Consider the following 18,562-nt stretch of genomic DNA (forward strand, 5'->3'; position numbering starts at 1 on the left):
CTCAAGTAAATTTTATCCTAAATCCAAATATCTAATTATAAAAGTTTAAAATACATCACAACTAGATCAAACATGCATAGGCCAAAACATGTATAGGTCAAATCTCTTAATTTTTATTGCAATTCTATCAAACCTCATTTCTCATGCTTAAACTGAAATATGCAACGTACAAAAATCATATCCTATACTGAGATAACATACTATAATAATCAACAAAACTTTCATCACAAAAATCACAAATTCTTTAATACAAAACTTCAAGTATTTAACATTAAGCATAACCCTTGATGTCCAAGGTTTTAACCCTTTTCCAAAAAAACTCCAAAACTCCAATAACATACCCTCAATATATTCATAACACATTCCTAAGAACTATCATGCTTTGAATCATCAAGCCAAAACCACAAAAAGTCACAAAATCACACTTGAAACATTCAGTTTTCACGATTTCAGCAAAACCTAAAACTGTTTGGTTTGGTTTTGATCAAACCATTAGCTCCGAAACATTTCATGAAATAAATCATAAATGATCAACATAATATGGTTAATAATCAAGCCCTAAAATATATCTAAGCATCAAACCTAAGATCACATGGCAAAATTTGCATCAAAACATAGATCTACTTGAAAGCCTCAAAGACTAGACCGATCCAAACCTTTATATGCATAAAAATTCATATATTTAAAACTAACACCATAAATCCTCAAAATAAAATCCTAACATGTAAATAAAATTTCTAGGAACACTATATATGAATATTAAAGACATTGGACCATGTTCTCTCAACAAAAGATTCAAACTTATTCAAAACAAAATTTGTTTCCAAACTCTCAATTTTCAACTTTTTAGATCTTTGCAAAACTCTCATAAAAAGCTTATAACATGAAACTAATCGTCATCAAACCTGTATATTAGATTTTAAATACAAACCATAAAAAAATTAGACCAAGATCTTTCTAATAACTTTGTCAAAAACATCAAAATATCACACACTATCCGGACGTAGCCCATAATAACCTTTACATGCTTAAAAAAGCTTTTAACCTATCAAATGACAATGAAAATCTACACAAAGCAGACCAAAAGAAACTATACTTAAAGAGGAATAACTTATGTGAATGATAGTTTGTGAGAAAATACTTACAACATCTTCAACAAAGTCGCGGAATGTAAGCGAGAAAAACTATATGAGAGTGTCTCTAGTTTCCTCTCCAAGAAAAGGCTTCAAAAGTGATCAAATGCATGGGGAATGGACAAAGATGACACTAAAGCATCTGGAAGGGTGATAGGAGATGTAAAAAAGACACTTTGGGTGATACTGTGTCAACCAAAACCAAGTGCTGCTACCCAATATTTGCCTTCTACTGTCGTGTGAGAGGGAGGGGGTGATGTAACACCCGGATCCAATCAAACTCAATTTTTGATTATTTATTGATTTTGTTATTTATTTATTTTGTTCATTTTATTTTGTTTTATTTTCTTCATACGATAATTTTTTTATTTTTTTTCTCCCCGCATGTTTATTTTTTTTTCTTTCTTTCCGTCTATATTTCTTTTTCACCGTAGTGTTCCTTTCGTCCACGACTTGCACATACTCACGACTCTATTTTTCAGCTCTCTCCACACACACGTCTCTCTTATCTCTAGGGTTTTCGCATAATATATTTACGCACACTTTGGCCATGCTTAGAGAAACTGCTCTGTTACATTCACTGCCCCTATACGTAATCGACGCAACCCAAGCTTCACTCCCTCTCATTCACTGCCTCTCTGCATTCTCGACTCTATTATCATCAACCTTGCCACCATAAACCTCCACCGCAAACCACCAACACCGTAAGATAGCCACTGCAGAGCACTCCTCCGCCTTGGTCTCGTAGAACCACCCCAAGCCGTGCAACACCCAATCACTGGCCAAGCCCGTAGCGCAAAATGGGTTGATTCTCCGTGACGCCGCTGCCCTGCCACCCGAACTCACTGATAGCAACTCCTCTATGCAACAACGCACCCCCCTCCAGCCGTCTTCACCACCACGGAAAGGCAGCAACCGTCGCCCAGCCATTGAGGGAGGAACACACGACATACTCTGTTTTTGCTCTCGAAAACAGAGCATCAGCAGCTCAGTGTTCTTCTCGTCCGGAGCCGCCACGCGTCGCCACAATACAACCCTCTCTTCTTCTCAGTATTATCTCCTTCCTCATGCCGTGATTGCTCTCTCTCCGTTCCCCCATCATTTTCTCTTTTGCTTATCACTCTCTCCTTCTCTCTCAGCACTCTCTCACTCCCTCTCGGTTGCTCTCTCTCTTTCTTTCCCTCGTACCCAGCCCAACTCGACGGCATCTCCGCTGCACTCCTACACCTCAGCCGCGCCACACAGTCCCTCCATACAACCCCATCGCACATTATCTTCTCTGTGAGTCTTTGCCGCTGCTGCATGTCTAATATTCATGCGTTTATGTTCATCGCTAGTTTTATTTCTTAAGGTGTAATTATATATATATATATACGTATATTTATATGTAAAGTTTTAACCTAATATATATGTATATACATGGAAAGTTCCCGATTTTAGCCTACTGTTTTCGGGTGAGAAGTTGTTTTTTTTTTTTTGTTGAGTTTATATTTAAATAGGATTTTTGCTTTAAGTTTCAATAAATATTATATTGTATTTTGATAATATTGTTAGTTAAAGGAAGTAAACCTATTTTTCTTAAGAGATGAGTTTTTAATGACTTATATGAAAATTTTAGTAACCAATGTATTCTTTTTATTTATAAAAAATTGTTGGTATTTTAGATATTTTGAATGTTAATTTTTTTGAGTTATATAATTATCATAATACTTATTCAATAAATTTTCTTCTTCAGTATGAATTCGATTAAGTGGATATTGATGGTCTTAGAAAATGATGGTATTTTAAGGTTATGAGAATTTTAAGTTTTGAGGTTTTAAAAATAGGTTCTTTTAGTATTTTTAGTTTAAATATCGAAATACGTAGTTGATTGGAAATTTACAGGAATTATGTGACTTTTATATGTGACAATTAATAATTGTTCGGCATTTTGAAGAAATTCCTGAAAAGCTAAGAAGTCAAGGTAAGCGGGGTTCCTATGCTAGACTTTGTATTAAAATAAAATGAGCTGAGGTTATTTTTAGAAAATATACATATTTGATTATGAAATGAAATTTGAACTACTTCAGTTAATTGTTCTGCATTACTCATGAGATTCCGTTTAAGAAGAAATTATTTTCTGTCATGACTGGTGTAGACATGAGCTTATTTTTGACATTCTGTTTCTGAACTTTGAAAAAAGTGAACGAATATGAAATTTTGTACATAAATTATATTGTGATATAATTTTGTTCTGTTCTGAAGATTTTCTGTACTCTAATATGATCTGATGTGATTTCTGAAAACCTCTGGCATAACATTCTGTTTCTGTTTATGTTCGATTTTGACCTCACCACGGGTGTAAAACTGTGGCCACTATTTGGGTTGGTACCAACTTTTCTGTTTCTGGTGCACCCACTTTGGAAACAAAGTGGTTTTCTGCGTGGTCATTCATATGTGCACACTCGGAGCTCCGAGAATGAATAAGGGGAAGATTCACATTCTGTTTCTGCTCGGTTAGCTACCGGGGTTTGCACAACCCTACCACGGGGGTTAAACATGGTATTTGTTCTGATATGATAAGATAAGATGTGATGTTTCAGTTTATGTTATGCCAAAGGGATTTTGATTATGAATATTTTTGAACTTTCGCTATGATATTTGTGATAACATGTTCTGACGCTACATTATGAAAATGTTATTCTGATTCTGCATTCTGAAAGAAAATATTTTGTTTCTGCACTCTGAATTCTGTAAATGCTCATGTTTACACACTAGTATTTGTTCTCTGCTTACTGAGTTGTTGATAACTCACCCCTTATCTCTATATATTTTTCAGATAATTTTGATAGTTCAGCTGGAGAACAATAGTAGGAAGTTTTAGCAAGATGTGATGATCGAAATGGAATAAGTGCCTGAGGGTACAAGTGTTTATTTGAGAGACATAGTTGGTAAAGTGATTTTATTTTTCGAGTATTTTGACTTGATGAGTTAAGAATAATTTCAAGTTTTGGAGAGTTTTTAATTTATGTTATTGAGATTTTCTTTATTGTCCCCATAGAGGAACTTAGATATTTGGATTGATTAAATGGATTAATATTTTATGGAAATTTCTGGATTTTATAGTTGTGTTATTTAAGTTGATTTTAGGCATTAAGAGTTAACTCTCCGGACCTCCGGGAACGGGGCGTTACAGGTGAGGTGTCTTTTAACCTTCCCATCAACCACTATTTGGGGTTGACTTCGGTAGTGAAAGGACTTCCATGGGAGGGAGAAACTTCGTCCACAAGCTTTGCCTTGTTGGTGAAATTTCATGAGCCCTAATGGGCTTCCATTTAGGGTTTTAATGGTGTTTGAGTTTCTGTCAAGCCCAAATGCAATTCTTCTTGGCACAATAAAATTACCAAAATTTAACAGAATAAATAAGGGTATAATAACAAGAATTTGAGTTGTTAATAGTGAGAAGATTTAGACAGATATTTTGGTGAATAACCACTACAACTTGCATGTGGTGTAGGAGTCTTTATCATATAGAATTCTTTACAAGTATAGAGTAGGTGCAATAATTAGCTATGGATGTACAATCTATATTTAGAACAAATCCTACACCGTGATACTAGCTAAGTAGCTATGGCTGTACAATCTATATTTAGAACAAATCCTACACCGAGATACTAGCTGTACAACAAGCACATCATGTAAGGTAAGAGAAGGGGTGGGAGAGCAGGACTCCGTGTGAGTAATGGGTAGAGAAGATCCATTACCAACAGTAACCTTGTCCCTACCAGTGTATGGTTCTGCCTTGTCAAGCTGATTCACATCCGAAGTCATATGTGTAGAAGCGCCCATATTAGTGTACCAATCTGCATTATCATTAGTAATAGTGCAATTTGCAAGAGCCTCAGTGTAACACCCCATTCCCAAAGGCTAAGAGTGTCACGTACTTTTCATAAAAATAAATCCGGCAAGAGATCTCAAATTTCATAAATGAAATTAGAAAATTTATTTTGTGGAAAAGGTCTAATAAAATATCTTCCAAAAATTTAAATGAAATAAATCGAACAAAATTCATGTCATAAAAGCATGTTTTATTTTAAAAAGTCTGAACTAAAATTTAATGCTCATTCTATTCCTGGCCTGCCTGTTCGTATTCATCATCCTCACTTGGGTGGTTAAAAACATGAAAACAAACAAAAATGAGTCGAAGACTCAGTAAGAAATCCATCACAACGTAAACATAATAAACATAAGGTTTTCATAAAAACTTTCATGCTGAGAGTTTAAATTCATGACTATTCATACTGATGTTTATGCTATGCATGACTGTTTTAACTGAATTAACTGACTGATCTGACCGATTTATCTGATTTAACTAATTTATCTTATTGGCCAACACATTTAACCTTATGTGCGAGGTTGTGCACTGGCCCCACATCCCGCGGCCGCAAGGGGAGCCGCTGATAGTATTCTGGCATACTATGGTAGACCACGACTGAGTTCGTGGCTTGCACATCCACCCTGAAACTAACTGCATTGGTACCATACATCTGAATGACCATCTTATTAACTGATCTTATCTTATCTTTCACTTGAATTTAAGATGGCTTACGTGTTGTATACACATGAGATGTATGACATATTACATACATAATCATAATTTCTGAATTTAAACATGATGCGGAATGACAAAATAGTATGCTATTCTGGATGACATGTTTGCATATGACATGAGTGGTGCATAAATAATTGGCTGGAAATGAACTGGCTTGAATACTAATTATCTATAAACTAAACTGTGATGATCCTAGTTTGTGATCAAATTACTTACTTCACTGCGATTCTTCTTAAATAACACTTCGTAACTTGAGACCTATATGAAATAATAACTATCACTAAATTTGTTTGGAAACACATAAGTACTAATATCTTACTTAACTAAATCCACAATCTAAAAGATAGTGTTAAACAATTTAATAAATCCTAGTATCTAATTTACTTAAAATACGAATTTATAATTTAGTAGAATACTCGAACTATTTTAAAATAATTCATAAAACTTAAATTCTTAAACTAAGTTTTATTTCTTAACATAATTATTAAATCTTATAAGAAACCTAACAAATTCTATTAAATATTTTTAACATCATAATTTTATTAAATTCTTAACATAATAATTTTATTAAATTCTACTAAATAGACAAAGGAATATTAACAAAATATTTGCAAACATCCTTATAAAAATAGTCTTTGACTAATATATTTATTTAAGAAAACTGACTTTTAAAATGTTAAGCCCAATAAAATTAGTAAACTGTTATTGAAATAAAATAAAATCAAATACAAATTAAAATACAAGTCCATTTAAAATAATTAGAATAGTTTCTGTAAAATAATACAATCTGACCCATAACATAATATTACTACATGAGCCCAACGAAAGGATAGTCCATCCCACGCACACAAGGGCCTAAGGCCCAAGGGTCCATCAAAAAGAACCCACGGGTTCTTCAAGAACCGAAACACACGGGCTTAATCACAAGGAAAATAGAGAGTTTGAGAGAGAGAGAGGTTCTGTGAAAGGAGAGCTCACCGTGAGAGGGCTGAGTGCGACAGCGGCTCCGGGTGGCTGGGAGTGACCGGCGACACGACTGGGAGTTCCTATCGTGGTGCGGCACCGAGTGAGGGAGAGAGAGAGAGAGAGAGAGAGAGAGAGAGAGAGAGAGTTTAGAGAGAGAAACTGTAGGACCGAAACAAAAGAGAGGGAAAAAAAGAGGAGGCTGGCGGCGGTCGGCTTACCGAAAAGGAGTGGCTGAGCTGGGACTGGGCTGGTCGGCACCTTCTGTGGTGGCTGGGAGGTGGGTTGACGTGGTCTGAGCAGTGTGGAGTTGCTGCGGAAGGAAGTGGGTGGCTCACGGTGTTTCCGAGTTTTCTCCTCTCGTACACGAGGTAAGCCAGATTTATAATGGTAGATGATAGAGAAAATATAAGGAAAATTCTAGAAGGGTAGAGACGTGCATGTGAATGAGTAGAGACGTGCGGAGTGGAAATCGTTACTCATTAATAGAGTCGGTTTCTACTAGAATTTGAATTTACAAAGCTACGGATGAGGCTGAATATAAGGTTAAAATTTCAAATTCGACAGAAAGTGGGATGAAACTTACGGGTTGGTGGTTTAAAGTGTGTAAAAAGAGGTTAAAATCGAGAGATAAGGTTCGGTGGAAGTAGAGAGAAATAAACTTTAAATTTCAAACCAAACTCTAGTAAGCATAATCTGATGCAATTTAGTAATCATTATTAAAACAAACTCTAAAAATTTTCAAATAAATTATAATAGAAATTCTTAAAATAAAATAAATATAAAATCTGATAAAACAAAATGTAATCATAATAATAATAGAAAAATTGTAGTAGGAAATTTACTTATATACCCTAAATCCAAGACTAGTATGTTACACTCAGCAAGATGGGCATCAGACTTAGTATATTTGTTTCAACAATCTGAGGCATAATGTCCTTCCTCACGACATATTTGGCAGCGAGGATGATGCTTATATTGTTTCTTTCCACAATTGACTCCTATGGATTGCCCTCCTTTGTATTTCTGAGGATAATTTTTGGGCTTGCCATTGCGGTTGAAATTGCTAGAGGAAGGATTGGCTACATAGGCAGAGAGACTACCTGCAGAATGGTCAATGGACTTGGACAAAAAATCAAACTTTTCTGCCCTAGGAACAACATCTTTAAAACTTGGTATAAGAGTGAGAGAGAGTTGAGTAGTGAAGAAAGTAGAAAATTCATGGCCTAAACCATGTAAATACCAGTTAACCTTATCAGTATCCTCCACCGGATGTCCCATTGCAGACAATTGATCACAATGGACCTTGAATTCTCAAGAGTATTCAGCAACATTGTGAGAGCCATGCTTCATTAATTGAAGTTTATCCTTGATTTGTAGTTCACAGACCTTGGACTTGGGGCTGAAAGTAGTTTCAAGAGCACACCATACGTCTCTAGAGGTTGTGAGACCTATCACTACAGAGAGAGCTTCCTCCATGAGAGAGGAAAGAAGAAGACTCATTACCAGTTGATCATTTTGCTTCCAGGCAATGAAGGTTGTGGAATCAGCAGCAGTAGAAGGCATTGAATTTGAGCCTTCAACAGAGCCATAAAGGTCTTGGCATTGCAGAAGAGGAACCACTTGACTATGCCAAAGAAGGAAATTTGAAGAAGAAAGCTTTATAGTGATCATGTGAACCATGGTATTAAAAAAAATAGTGGTGGAAGAGGTATCATAGGCCATAGGATCGTTTGGAGGTTAATCTAAAAAGGCTTGTGATACCAAGAGAAGATTTAGACAAAGATATTTTGGTGAATAACCACTGTAACTTGCATGTGGTGTAGGAGTCTTTATCATATAGAATTCTTTACAAGTACAAAGTAGGTGCAATAAGTAGCTATAGCTATACAATCTATATTTAGAACAAATCCTACACCGTGATACTAGCGGTACAACGTCTATCATGATTGGTGTTTCCATATATCACTCCTTCGTGATTGTCTCCAAGAATTGAGCCACAGTTATCACCAACAAATAGCATGTGGAAGTTATCTTATCAAGTAATTAAATACTAAGCTAAAACCGAGTTCAATTAATGTTTGGAGACAAACTTTTGGGATTTTGGTTTTCAACAAGATTTTGGGGTTTTAATTGGATTCCAAGTGTTTAAGGTTTCTCTATGGTTGAAACTATCTTTCGTTTGGTACAAATTGGATGGTTTGATGAAATATGGGTTTACTTAGGTGGTATGATCACAAAGCTTGATTTCCTTCACATTTTCGTCTCATGGTTCCTCTTGATACCAAGTGACCAAACTATTCACCAAGTATGGCTAAGAACTTGTCAAGTATCCAAATAAATTTTTTCTAACTTAATTTGGATATTTCACATTGTGATCTTGAAAATAGTGAACTGAGTGCCGCATGGAGCTTTACTAATCACTATTCACTCCGAGAAATGGTGAAAATAACTTTACACCATAAAATTATAAATATTCATATGAAACTAGGAGCATTCTTCATCTCGCAAAATTCAACTCCTAAGTGTCTCAAACAATTCAAAACACATTTTCGAACAGTTGTTCGGAAAACGAAAATCGTTTAACTGTGCCATAAAATCTTAAATATTTATCTGAGACTAATAGTGCAGACCGTTTCTCATTCTCACACTCCTAAGTACCTCAAATAAATAAAATCACGTTTATGGTACGATAATGATTAGTGAGTAATAAGACTAACTATGCCAACAAACTAAAACATAAGCAATTGATCGATTCGTGAAAATTTTTCTGGATTTTTACGACGTACCTAAAGCTTAAAAAAATTCATCCGTTGAATTTCTAGCAACTATAACACTAGGGAAGGGGGTGTTACAAGTCACTCCCTTAATCATTAAAGAAAAAAATTAATATACATGAGCGGCTAAATCTAAGGGCAAACTAACATTTTCCTTTTATTTTTCATAGTAGACTTCTAACAAGCTAAATCCTAATCGATTTTGTCACAAACAAATTAATACGACAAGTCATGAGAATTGAGTCATTAATAGAATAAAATCGAATAATAAACACCGAGGATACCTCTACAATGAGGTATCTATCTTGTAGCGAAAAAGTGGGCAATTATCAAATCAGTTCTGCTTTGTACAACTGCCCTTGCGGAATCTTGTGTAACCGGATGACGTGACTCTGACAGAATTTAACTCACCTAAATCACTGTCACACACACTCTCTCTCTATTCTCTAAAAAATCGAAGTGTTTCCAGATTCAAGCGGAAGAACAGAAACAAACCCACCATGTTATGTCTGAGACCAAACCCTTCATTTTTTTTCTTCTTCTTTCTTTATCTGTCTTCCTCTTCATCTCTTTAGCCTTCGTAAGCTCTCGAGTCCACTTATATACCTCTCTCTAAAATTTCAGATCATCCGCCGCTGCTTAGCACAGGATGGAATCTCAAGTGAAGCATGCCGTGGTGGTGAAAGTAATGGGTCAGATCAGATCGAAAGGACAGGTGACTCAGGTGAGAGTCAAGTTTCTGGACAATCAGAACCGGTTCATCATGAGGAATGGCAAGAGACCTATGAGGGAAGGCGATATCCTTACCTTACTCAAGTATGAAAGAGAAGCAAGAAGATTGCGTTAATTGGCTACTAGTTGCTCCCCTCCTTCTCAAGTTCTTTCTTTTCTTTTTTTTTTGTTTTTTTTTGTTTTTTTTTTTTTTTTTTTTTGAGATAAGATGAAACCATCTTGCAATCCAAACTCGAAGTTCATATCCATCAACTATCCGTTAGCAATTAAATCAACAATAGTACATCTATAAGCGATATATACAAGTAAAAGAGAAGTTCGTATAATAACTTGGTATGAAGTTTCACAAGTGTTTCAATACTACAATTGCATCAGGCTTGAGAGTTGATAGATCCATTTTTTCCTAGTTCCCATTGTCTTGCACGTTCCATCTTCCGTTTATGCCATTCCTCCAAAGCTTTCAAGCTGCCAGCATCATTTAGGGAACGAAAATCCTTTAACCTTAGAAAGATCAACTGCAGCAGTTTGCTTTGTATCTTTTTGCTAGACCGTCTCTGGCTTTGCATATGCTTCTTGCTCAATTTCCATCACTCTTTTGATCAGTTCCAATGGTTGCATAGCAAGGCGGATCTCTTCAGATTCTTTGATATACTGGATTTGCGCAGAAGTGAATTGAGATGTAGAGATTCTGTAGCGGGAAGGGGCCGAAGAGAAGAAGTTCTGAAGCAAGAGAATAGCAGCAACGACGTTCAAGAAGCAGACCACAATGGTTGCGTTCCTGAAGGAGAACACTCTCCATGACTTCAGTACCTCCATGTTTCTCCTCTTCTTCCTTTTTCTTCTCGAGCTAAAATAGCGATAGAATTCCAACAAGAGTTGCCTCTCTCAGCAAATTGCCTTGTTCGTGGGTCCCCAACAAAGACTCCAACTTTGGTTGCATCTTGCCTCTTGGGGTCCTCCGTCTCTAGTGGGCGGTACCCCTACGTTTAAGCCATCCCAGTAGCAACAATTTGTGGTACTCCTCAAGTTCTTGCTGGTTTCTCATTGTGGTTAGCCAATGGCAATTTAAGTACTGCTAGTTTAATGAAGTTTGATTTTGCAATTACCGAATCTATTATTCTTTGAGGTGTACACAATACCATTCCATTTCAGAAAGTTTTTTATTGAAGAGGGTCAGAAATGTTTTGATTGAAGAGGGATTGTACTTGGGAGTGATAAGTTTCAAAAATTTTTACAATGTGCAGAGGAGAGAAATGTAAAGGGAGGAAGAAGAAGAATGTCAGAAAAAAATTGAAAAAGAATTGAAAAAAAAAAAAAAAAGAGAGAAGGAATGAAATTATAAGGGCAAAATGTTAAAAATTATCATCAAAAGAGCGCCGGTTGCACGGATTTTCCAAGCTCGGTTGAAAGTAGAGTTTCTCTTGTCCAATATCAATGTATTATCTTGGGCAATAATCAATCTAATATTCATCTTATATAAAATTAGGGAAGCGTAAGTCTTAACCCGAAAGTACTTCTTTCCTCACCAACCCGCATGGATACCCGAACAGAACAAGCACAACCTCCAAGTAGAAGCTATTGGCGATGGAGCAAGAAGGACTTTTTCCCAGAAGCCTCATTCGATAGCTACACATCCTACAAGACCGCACTATCCCACACCTGCCACCGCCTCAAGGACCGCGTCCTTGACCGCTCCACCGACGATTTCGAGCTCGTCGAGCTCAGCAAGGCCAGCGAGCACCCCATGCACAAGTGCCTCACTTGGTGGGACCTCCTCTGGCTCAGCTTCGGCTCCGTCGTCGGTTCCGGCATCTTCACCATCACCGGTCTCGTAGCCCACGACCACGGCCCCTCTGTCGTCGTCTCCTACGCCGCCGCCGGTCTCTCCGCTATGCTTTCCGCCTTCTGCTATACCGAGTTCGCCGTCGAGATCCCCGTCGCTGGAGGCTCCTTCTCTTACTTGCGCATCGAGTTGGGCGACTTCATCGCCTTCATCGCCGCCGGGAATATACTGTTAGAGGCCGTGGTCGGCGCGGCCGGGCTGGGTCGGGCATGGTCTTCCTATTTCGCCAGTATAATAAAGAACGACCCAGATTTCTTGCGCATTGGGGTAAGTTATTTGGCTAAAGGTTTTAATCTTTTAGATCCAATTGCCGTTGGGGTGCTTTTAGTTGCCAACGGGATCGCTATGAGTGGGACAAGGAGGACGTCTTTCTTGAATTGGATTAGTTCTATAGTCAGTGCTTTTGTCTTTGTGTTTATAATAGTGGTTGGGTTCGTCCATGTCAAGAGCTCAAATTTGGTGCCCTTTTTTCCAACGGGAGCAAAGGGTGTTTTCGAGGCTGCTGCAATCGTGTACTGGTCTTATACCGGGTTCGATATGGTGGCGACTATGGCGGAAGAGACTAAGCAGCCCGCGAGGGACATACCGGTGGGGTTGGTTGGTTCCATGGCTATGATAACTGTGGTTTATTGCATGATGGCTTTGGCATTGACGATGATGCAGAAATACACTGAGATTGATAAGGATGCGGCGTATTCAGTTGCTTTTGTTAATGTTGGAATGAATTGGGCCAAGTATTTAGTGAGTATATGTGCACTGAAGGGGATGACTACGAGCTTGTTGGTTGGATCCCTTGGGCAAGCTCGATACACGACTCAGATTGCGAGATCGCATTTGATTCCACCCTGGTTTGCTCTCGTGCACCCAAAGACTGGAACCCCCATTAATGCTACTCTATTGGTCACCATAACTAGTATAATTGTGGCATTTTTCACTAGTTTGGATGTGTTGTCGAGTGTTTTCTCGTTCAGTACGCTTTTCATTTTTGTGCTTATTGCTGTTGCATTGCTCGTGAGGCGACATTATGTTTCGAATGTGACACCAAAGAATGATTTGATTAAATTTCTTGTTTGCTTATTTGTTGTTATCGGATCTTGCATTAGCGGAACGGTATTTTGGAATTTGAACGGAGGAGGGTGGAATTGGATTGGGTATGTAGTTGCTGTTTTAGTTTGGCTTTTTGGGACTCTGAGGATGGCGCTGCTTCCAAAGCACCGTGTTCCCAAGTTTTGGGGGGTTCCACTCGTTCCATGGTTGCCTTCACTGTCCATTGGGATGAATATTTTTCTCATTGGGTCACTTGGTTCTGTCGCACTTTGGAGGTTCTTCATTTGCAGCGTTGTAATGCTTGTCTACTATTTGTTAATTGGTCTCCATGCCACCTATGACGTCGCTCATGAAAACAAGCAGGATTCAAAAGAAGTTGAGGGAAGGGAAGATGTTAATCAAGGTCTGTAAATGTATATGTAGGTACGGTGTTCTAAAATTATGTTTGTGATATTTTTCAATGAATATCACTCGAAACTTCTTTTCGGAATTTTTTTGGCCTCTAGTGGAGACTACTTTCTGAATCAATTGGCTAATTTTCAGTACAAGTGCATAGGTTCAAGTCTCAAAAGCCTCCCAGTTTATGAAGAAATGCTCAAGGATAGAATTATATCCATTTCATCCCCAAGGACTCCACTTAGTTCTAGGACTAGCATTGGGTAATGACTGATTCTTATATAGTGAATAAAGGAGTAATTAAGTATGGAAAATTAATTTTACAGCTTGTGTAAATTATCCAATTTGATTTAATTTTAATGCCAAAAGCTTAACCCTCTTATTGTTTCTGCAGTAACACTTTTGTGGTTTTGACACATGCTAGGACAAATATTTCCTATCAGGCCGAATTTCGCTTTACTAAAGCCCATGGGCTCGAAGGGCCATAAACCAATTCAGCCACCGTCGGAATCTCGATCACCAAAATACCTAAATATGAAATTCGAATCCAATCTTTCATTAATGAGAAAAGATATTTACAACCGTAAATTGTATAATTGCTACGTAATCGCTTTGAAAATATTAATTTTTTAATAGTAGATCCCACTCATTTTCAAAGCGATTACGCAGCGGTTGTACAATTCATAGTTGTATGTAGAATTACTCTTCATTAATAAGGACTTAATGATGTAATGGGCGATGATAGAAGTCAATACCCTCCAACGTGATACTCGCCCACTACATTAGTTTCCCTGATACATAGGAAATCACGTCGGAAGGCAAGCTCAACCAAAAGAGAATATTCATCTCATATAAATAAGAATCAAAGTATGTACCACAAGGACAGATTTGAATAGAAATTTAAGAAATAACATATACACTTAATCTCATTTCATCTCATCTCATCATCATTATAACTTTAATAAATTCCCACACAAAATAGAATAAACAATTCAACTTTTTCAAATTTTAAAACAATAATAATATTAAAAAATAATATTCTAACAATATTTTATTCAACTTTTATCTTAGCTCATCATCCAAACCTAACCTTAGGCATTGGAGGTGTTCCACACCACCTCTAGCCACCTTTAGTCTCTGGTTGTAGGTTGCTAAAGAGATTCCACAAGAATACAAAACAATTCATTATTTATGGAGTATATAATCCCATACCATCATGTTTCGTCATTAATTAATATCATTGGTTCAATCATAATCAATCTATAGAGAGCCTCTTCGCAAAGCCGGCAATGGAGCCATCAAGATTGACAGTAATTTTGATGCAGTTTCTACAGTTTCCCTCTAGCTTTGGTCATGATTTGTAGAGATTATTTTGGACATGCACTTGTGGTTTCTACATGATTCATTCCTATAAGATGTTACTAACGAAGAACCAGTATGTTTTGAATTTGACTGGAAGGAAATAACAAGTTGTTTCCGAGCATAAAACAAGCCTTTTCTTTTGAATCATACTTGTTCTTATGTTTAAAACTTTGTACTGGATATAACATCATGTCTCTCTAGGCATGTATAGCTAGGCAAATCAAATGCTACAAATCTTAAAACTTCACATTCTTACACCAAGTATAAAATATTCCACACATTTATAAACTAAAATATGAGTGCTTTATTAAACAATACTCCATTTTTATATTGAGCTGCTCACGCAGTTAGACCATATTTAAAATCTAAGCTGCTCACGCAGTTCGGTTGTATTATACAAAAAATGGAATGTCGATGCTATCTGTGATGCTCCTAGATTCTGCTTGGAATCGGACGAACTCTTAAGCGTCAAGATATGCAACACAAGGTTATCTGTCCCCATTCATTACAATTAAAGATATAATGCACCTAGCATGCATCTAGCAATATGCAATATTCGCAGTAGATAACTTTTTTCTTAAGCAATATTATGCACCAAATGATATTTATCCCAAAACTTTGAAACGTAATAAATACGCATTACAGTGATAGGCGTTCTTGATTACATCATAAGTTCAAAAGGTCTATAATCACAAAAGTATGGGAGGCATAGCTCCATAAGTACATGTATAAACTCAAACATCTACTAGACTAATCAGTCGAGTAGCTCGCACAACTCGGTCAAGGATGGCATAATACTATCTATGAATCGGATCATGGAGGCTACGAGCTTTGCAACGTGTCTGCAATGCCTAGTTGGCCATCTCTAGTCGGCTAGCGTCCGTTGTATCTCCTGGTTCTGAAGACTAGAATTATGTGAGTGAAAACTAGAACAATGTGAGTGAAGGGGATCTTATCTTCTGTTAGTGGGATAGGTGCCCAAGCCCAAGAGAAGGCCCAAGGTCTAGTGAATTTCAGCCATAAAGGGGTTTAGGGTCTAAGAAAAGCCATTAGGGTTTTGTGACTAAGTGAGAGGTGCCACTTGGAGCCAAGCAAGAAGGGAGCTTTCAGTTCCCAAGGCCACAATTATGAGGCATCTTGGAAATAGGTGTTTCGGTTTGTACAATGGATGTGCCACTTGCCAAGCATGCAACCAAGCTCCTAGAAGAAGTTATAAGAAAGAAGAAGGGCATAGGGCTCGATTTTCTAGAGTGCACACCAACCCCTTGGAAGCCAACTTCAACATGGCCACTTGCCACACGTGCATAGGCCAATGGAATTTCTAAAAGAATCTAATGATGGAAGAAGAAGAGATGGAATTCGGTCAATGAGTAGGAGACACCACATGTCTTCCATGCAAAGAAGTTTAAGGATTCTAGAAAGATCTTATGATGCAAGAAGATCATTAGGGTTTCGATTATGGAGGGTACACGCCACCCACACTGCCATTTGGCAGTCATGCACTTCACCTTCTCTTGGTTCATTCTATCTTGATAAAAAATGGATGGAGGGGGAGCTTAGGGTTCGACCACCCTAAGGGAAGCATCACTTGTTCTCCATGTAGAAAAGTCTCCTAAGTTTTCAAGAAAAACAAATGATGAGAGGATAGAGGAATAGGTTTCGGCTAGGACATGAAGAAGAGAGAATGGATGGGCTTTAACACATGGCGCCCATGTAAGGATGATTCTGCATTTTCAAGGAAGCAATGATGAGGGAGTAAGAGACAAGTTTTGGTAATGGCGGAGCATGCCACCTGGCGCCATATTCATGTGGAACTTTTAGGTTTCCCAAGAGGATAATCATGAAGAACGCATTAAGGGGTTTTGGCTAGTGCCACTTGGCACACATTCAAAGTGGTCTTTGGTTTCCTAAGAAAGCAATTATGAGGAACATGTAGAGGATTTCGAATTTTCAAGAACCCACACCAATGGGCAAGAGGATTCTTTTCAAAAACACTTTTCAAATTTTTGTACCCTATAACCTAGCCTAGTGTGCCGGCCATCATCACCCAATAGAACTCAAGCATTTAAAGCTCAGTGGTGGTTGGTGGAGCATTTATGAAGAGTCATTAATGGAACTCATGGAAAATTGTACAACATTTATAGAGAGTCATTAATGGAGCTCATGGAAAATTGCGCAACATTTATAGAGAGTCATTAATGGAACTCGTGGGGAATTGCACATCATTTATGCAGATTCCAAGAAGAAAGAGAGTTTGGGCTAGTTTTAGTACAAAACCACCCCCCCTTATCTTTTGATTTAAGGGTTTTACACGAAAATCACACTTATTCCTTGCTTTCTCTTTTTCTTCTCTCTACTCGCTCACACACACATGAAGTTCCAGCTCCCTCTCTCCCAAGTCAGAAGCAAACCACACAAATATTGAGAACCAAGAGTAGTGGCTTAGAACAGTGCAAACCAAGCCTCCTCTTCAAAGATCTTCAACTTGGTGAGTAATCTTCCCCTCCCTTTTTTTTCCTAATAGATGTTGAAGGGTTGTGTTAGTGGTCTAATGGAAACATTTTCTAAATGAAGGAAGTTGATTTGTGGTTTCAACACATCATAGAATCAATATTTACAAAATGTCTCAACAAAACTCTTCAAGGTTCAACAACATACTCCAAAACCAAACACTTCCATCACCAAACCCCGACATTCAACTTTCAAACCTCCAATAAAATTTAACCATTACTCTCCCAAAAATTCAAGACTTAAACCTTAACAAAATAAATATAAGAGATTTGAATTAGGAGAATAAAACTTGCAAGGGCTGGAACACAAAAAACAAAGCACCAGAAAAGTTTTCCTCCAACTCGAACTCGGTTTCTCTTTAGGAAAAGGGATAAAAAAAATATCTAGTGTGGGAGAAACGAGAAGGGTGGTGTGGGGTTATAGGAGTTGACTTAGAGTGGGTGAGATCTATGACACAAGATATGAGGGTGGCTTGTGCAAGAGGAGAAAAAAAAATGCTAAAGTGTGGGCTGGAACTTGCTGCCGAGATGGTGATTCTGAGGAGTGAATTGTTGCTTGTTTAACCTTCCATAAATGGCACTATCTGGGGCTGAAAAAAAGGTGAAATTTCGGCCATGGAATGGTCATTCAAGTGGGAGAAGCTTTTGTGACAAGCGTGGAGGAAACTAGAGGTTTCACCTAGAACTAAATAGGCTTAAACGAATGGCATGCGTTTAGGGTTTTGATGGGGTTTCGGTTAAGGTTTCAATCCACATCCAATTTCCTTGGTCAAATGAAAGTACCAAGGTGTAGGGGAGTAGATGAGGGTTTAAGAAACTGTACTTGAGTGGTTGATTGCTTGTGGAAGTGGTTTAAATCTAGAGGAAAACACTTGGTCAAATCGATTACAATGTTTAGGGTTAGGGTTTCGGTACCTTATGCATTTGGGGTTTCGGAATTTACCACCAGGTTTGGAGTTTCATTAGAGTTGAAACCCTCTTCGCTGCTGGTACAATAGTGCTTGAGTGGATAGAATAATGTATTGTGTAAGAAGCATGTTGACTTGCTTGGTTTTCACTCTATTCACCTTACATGATTATACTTCTCTTGACAAGTGTCAAGTGAATTTCCAAACGGAGGGTTGTTATGATGTCTTGTGTCCAAAAAGGTTTTCTAGAGATTCTAGGCTGATTTGGACATCCTAGATGGTGACTTAATAGCTGTTTGA

At 37.6% G+C, this 18,562-nt stretch overlaps 2 protein-coding genes, 1 long non-coding RNA gene and 1 pseudogene across 3 annotated transcripts; 2 read left to right on the top strand and 2 right to left on the bottom strand.

Annotated features, from left to right (window-relative positions):
- Nucleotides 1-5,131: 5,131 nt before the first annotated feature.
- LOC121235828 lies at nt 5,132-16,621 on the bottom strand. The gene is made up of 3 exons (XR_005934602.1): nt 16,609-16,621; nt 16,321-16,325; nt 5,132-5,275 (listed from the first exon to the last, which is right to left on the bottom strand). It is a non-coding gene; the product is annotated as an uncharacterized LOC121235828 (long non-coding RNA).
- LOC121235827 (40S ribosomal protein S28-2-like) lies at nt 10,058-10,344 on the top strand. The gene has a single exon (XM_041132251.1). It carries the CDS (start codon nt 10,114-10,116, stop codon nt 10,309-10,311), a length of 198 nt encoding a protein of 65 aa, XP_040988185.1. The 5' UTR covers nt 10,058-10,113; the 3' UTR covers nt 10,312-10,344.
- On the bottom strand, nt 10,416-11,198 carry LOC121235826 (annotated as a pseudogene).
- On the top strand, nt 11,689-13,576 carry LOC121235825 (cationic amino acid transporter 8, vacuolar). Its single transcript, XM_041132250.1, has one exon. The coding sequence runs from the start codon at nt 11,731-11,733 to the stop codon at nt 13,495-13,497; it is 1,767 nt and encodes a 588-aa protein (XP_040988184.1). The 5' UTR covers nt 11,689-11,730; the 3' UTR covers nt 13,498-13,576.
- Nucleotides 16,622-18,562: the final 1,941 nt, after the last annotated feature.

This window comes from Juglans microcarpa x Juglans regia, chromosome 6D (assembly GCF_004785595.1).
Source record: "Juglans microcarpa x Juglans regia isolate MS1-56 chromosome 6D, Jm3101_v1.0, whole genome shotgun sequence".
NCBI lineage: Eukaryota > Viridiplantae > Streptophyta > Magnoliopsida > Fagales > Juglandaceae > Juglans > Juglans microcarpa x Juglans regia.

Bases quoted from the DNA above. Each gene is read 5' to 3' on its own strand.
- LOC121235827 (XM_041132251.1), top strand. From the start codon at position 10,114: ATGGAATCTCAAGTGAAGCATGCCGTGGTGGTGAAAGTAATGGGTCAG.
- LOC121235825 (XM_041132250.1), top strand. From the start codon at position 11,731: ATGGATACCCGAACAGAACAAGCACAACCTCCAAGTAGAAGCTATTGG.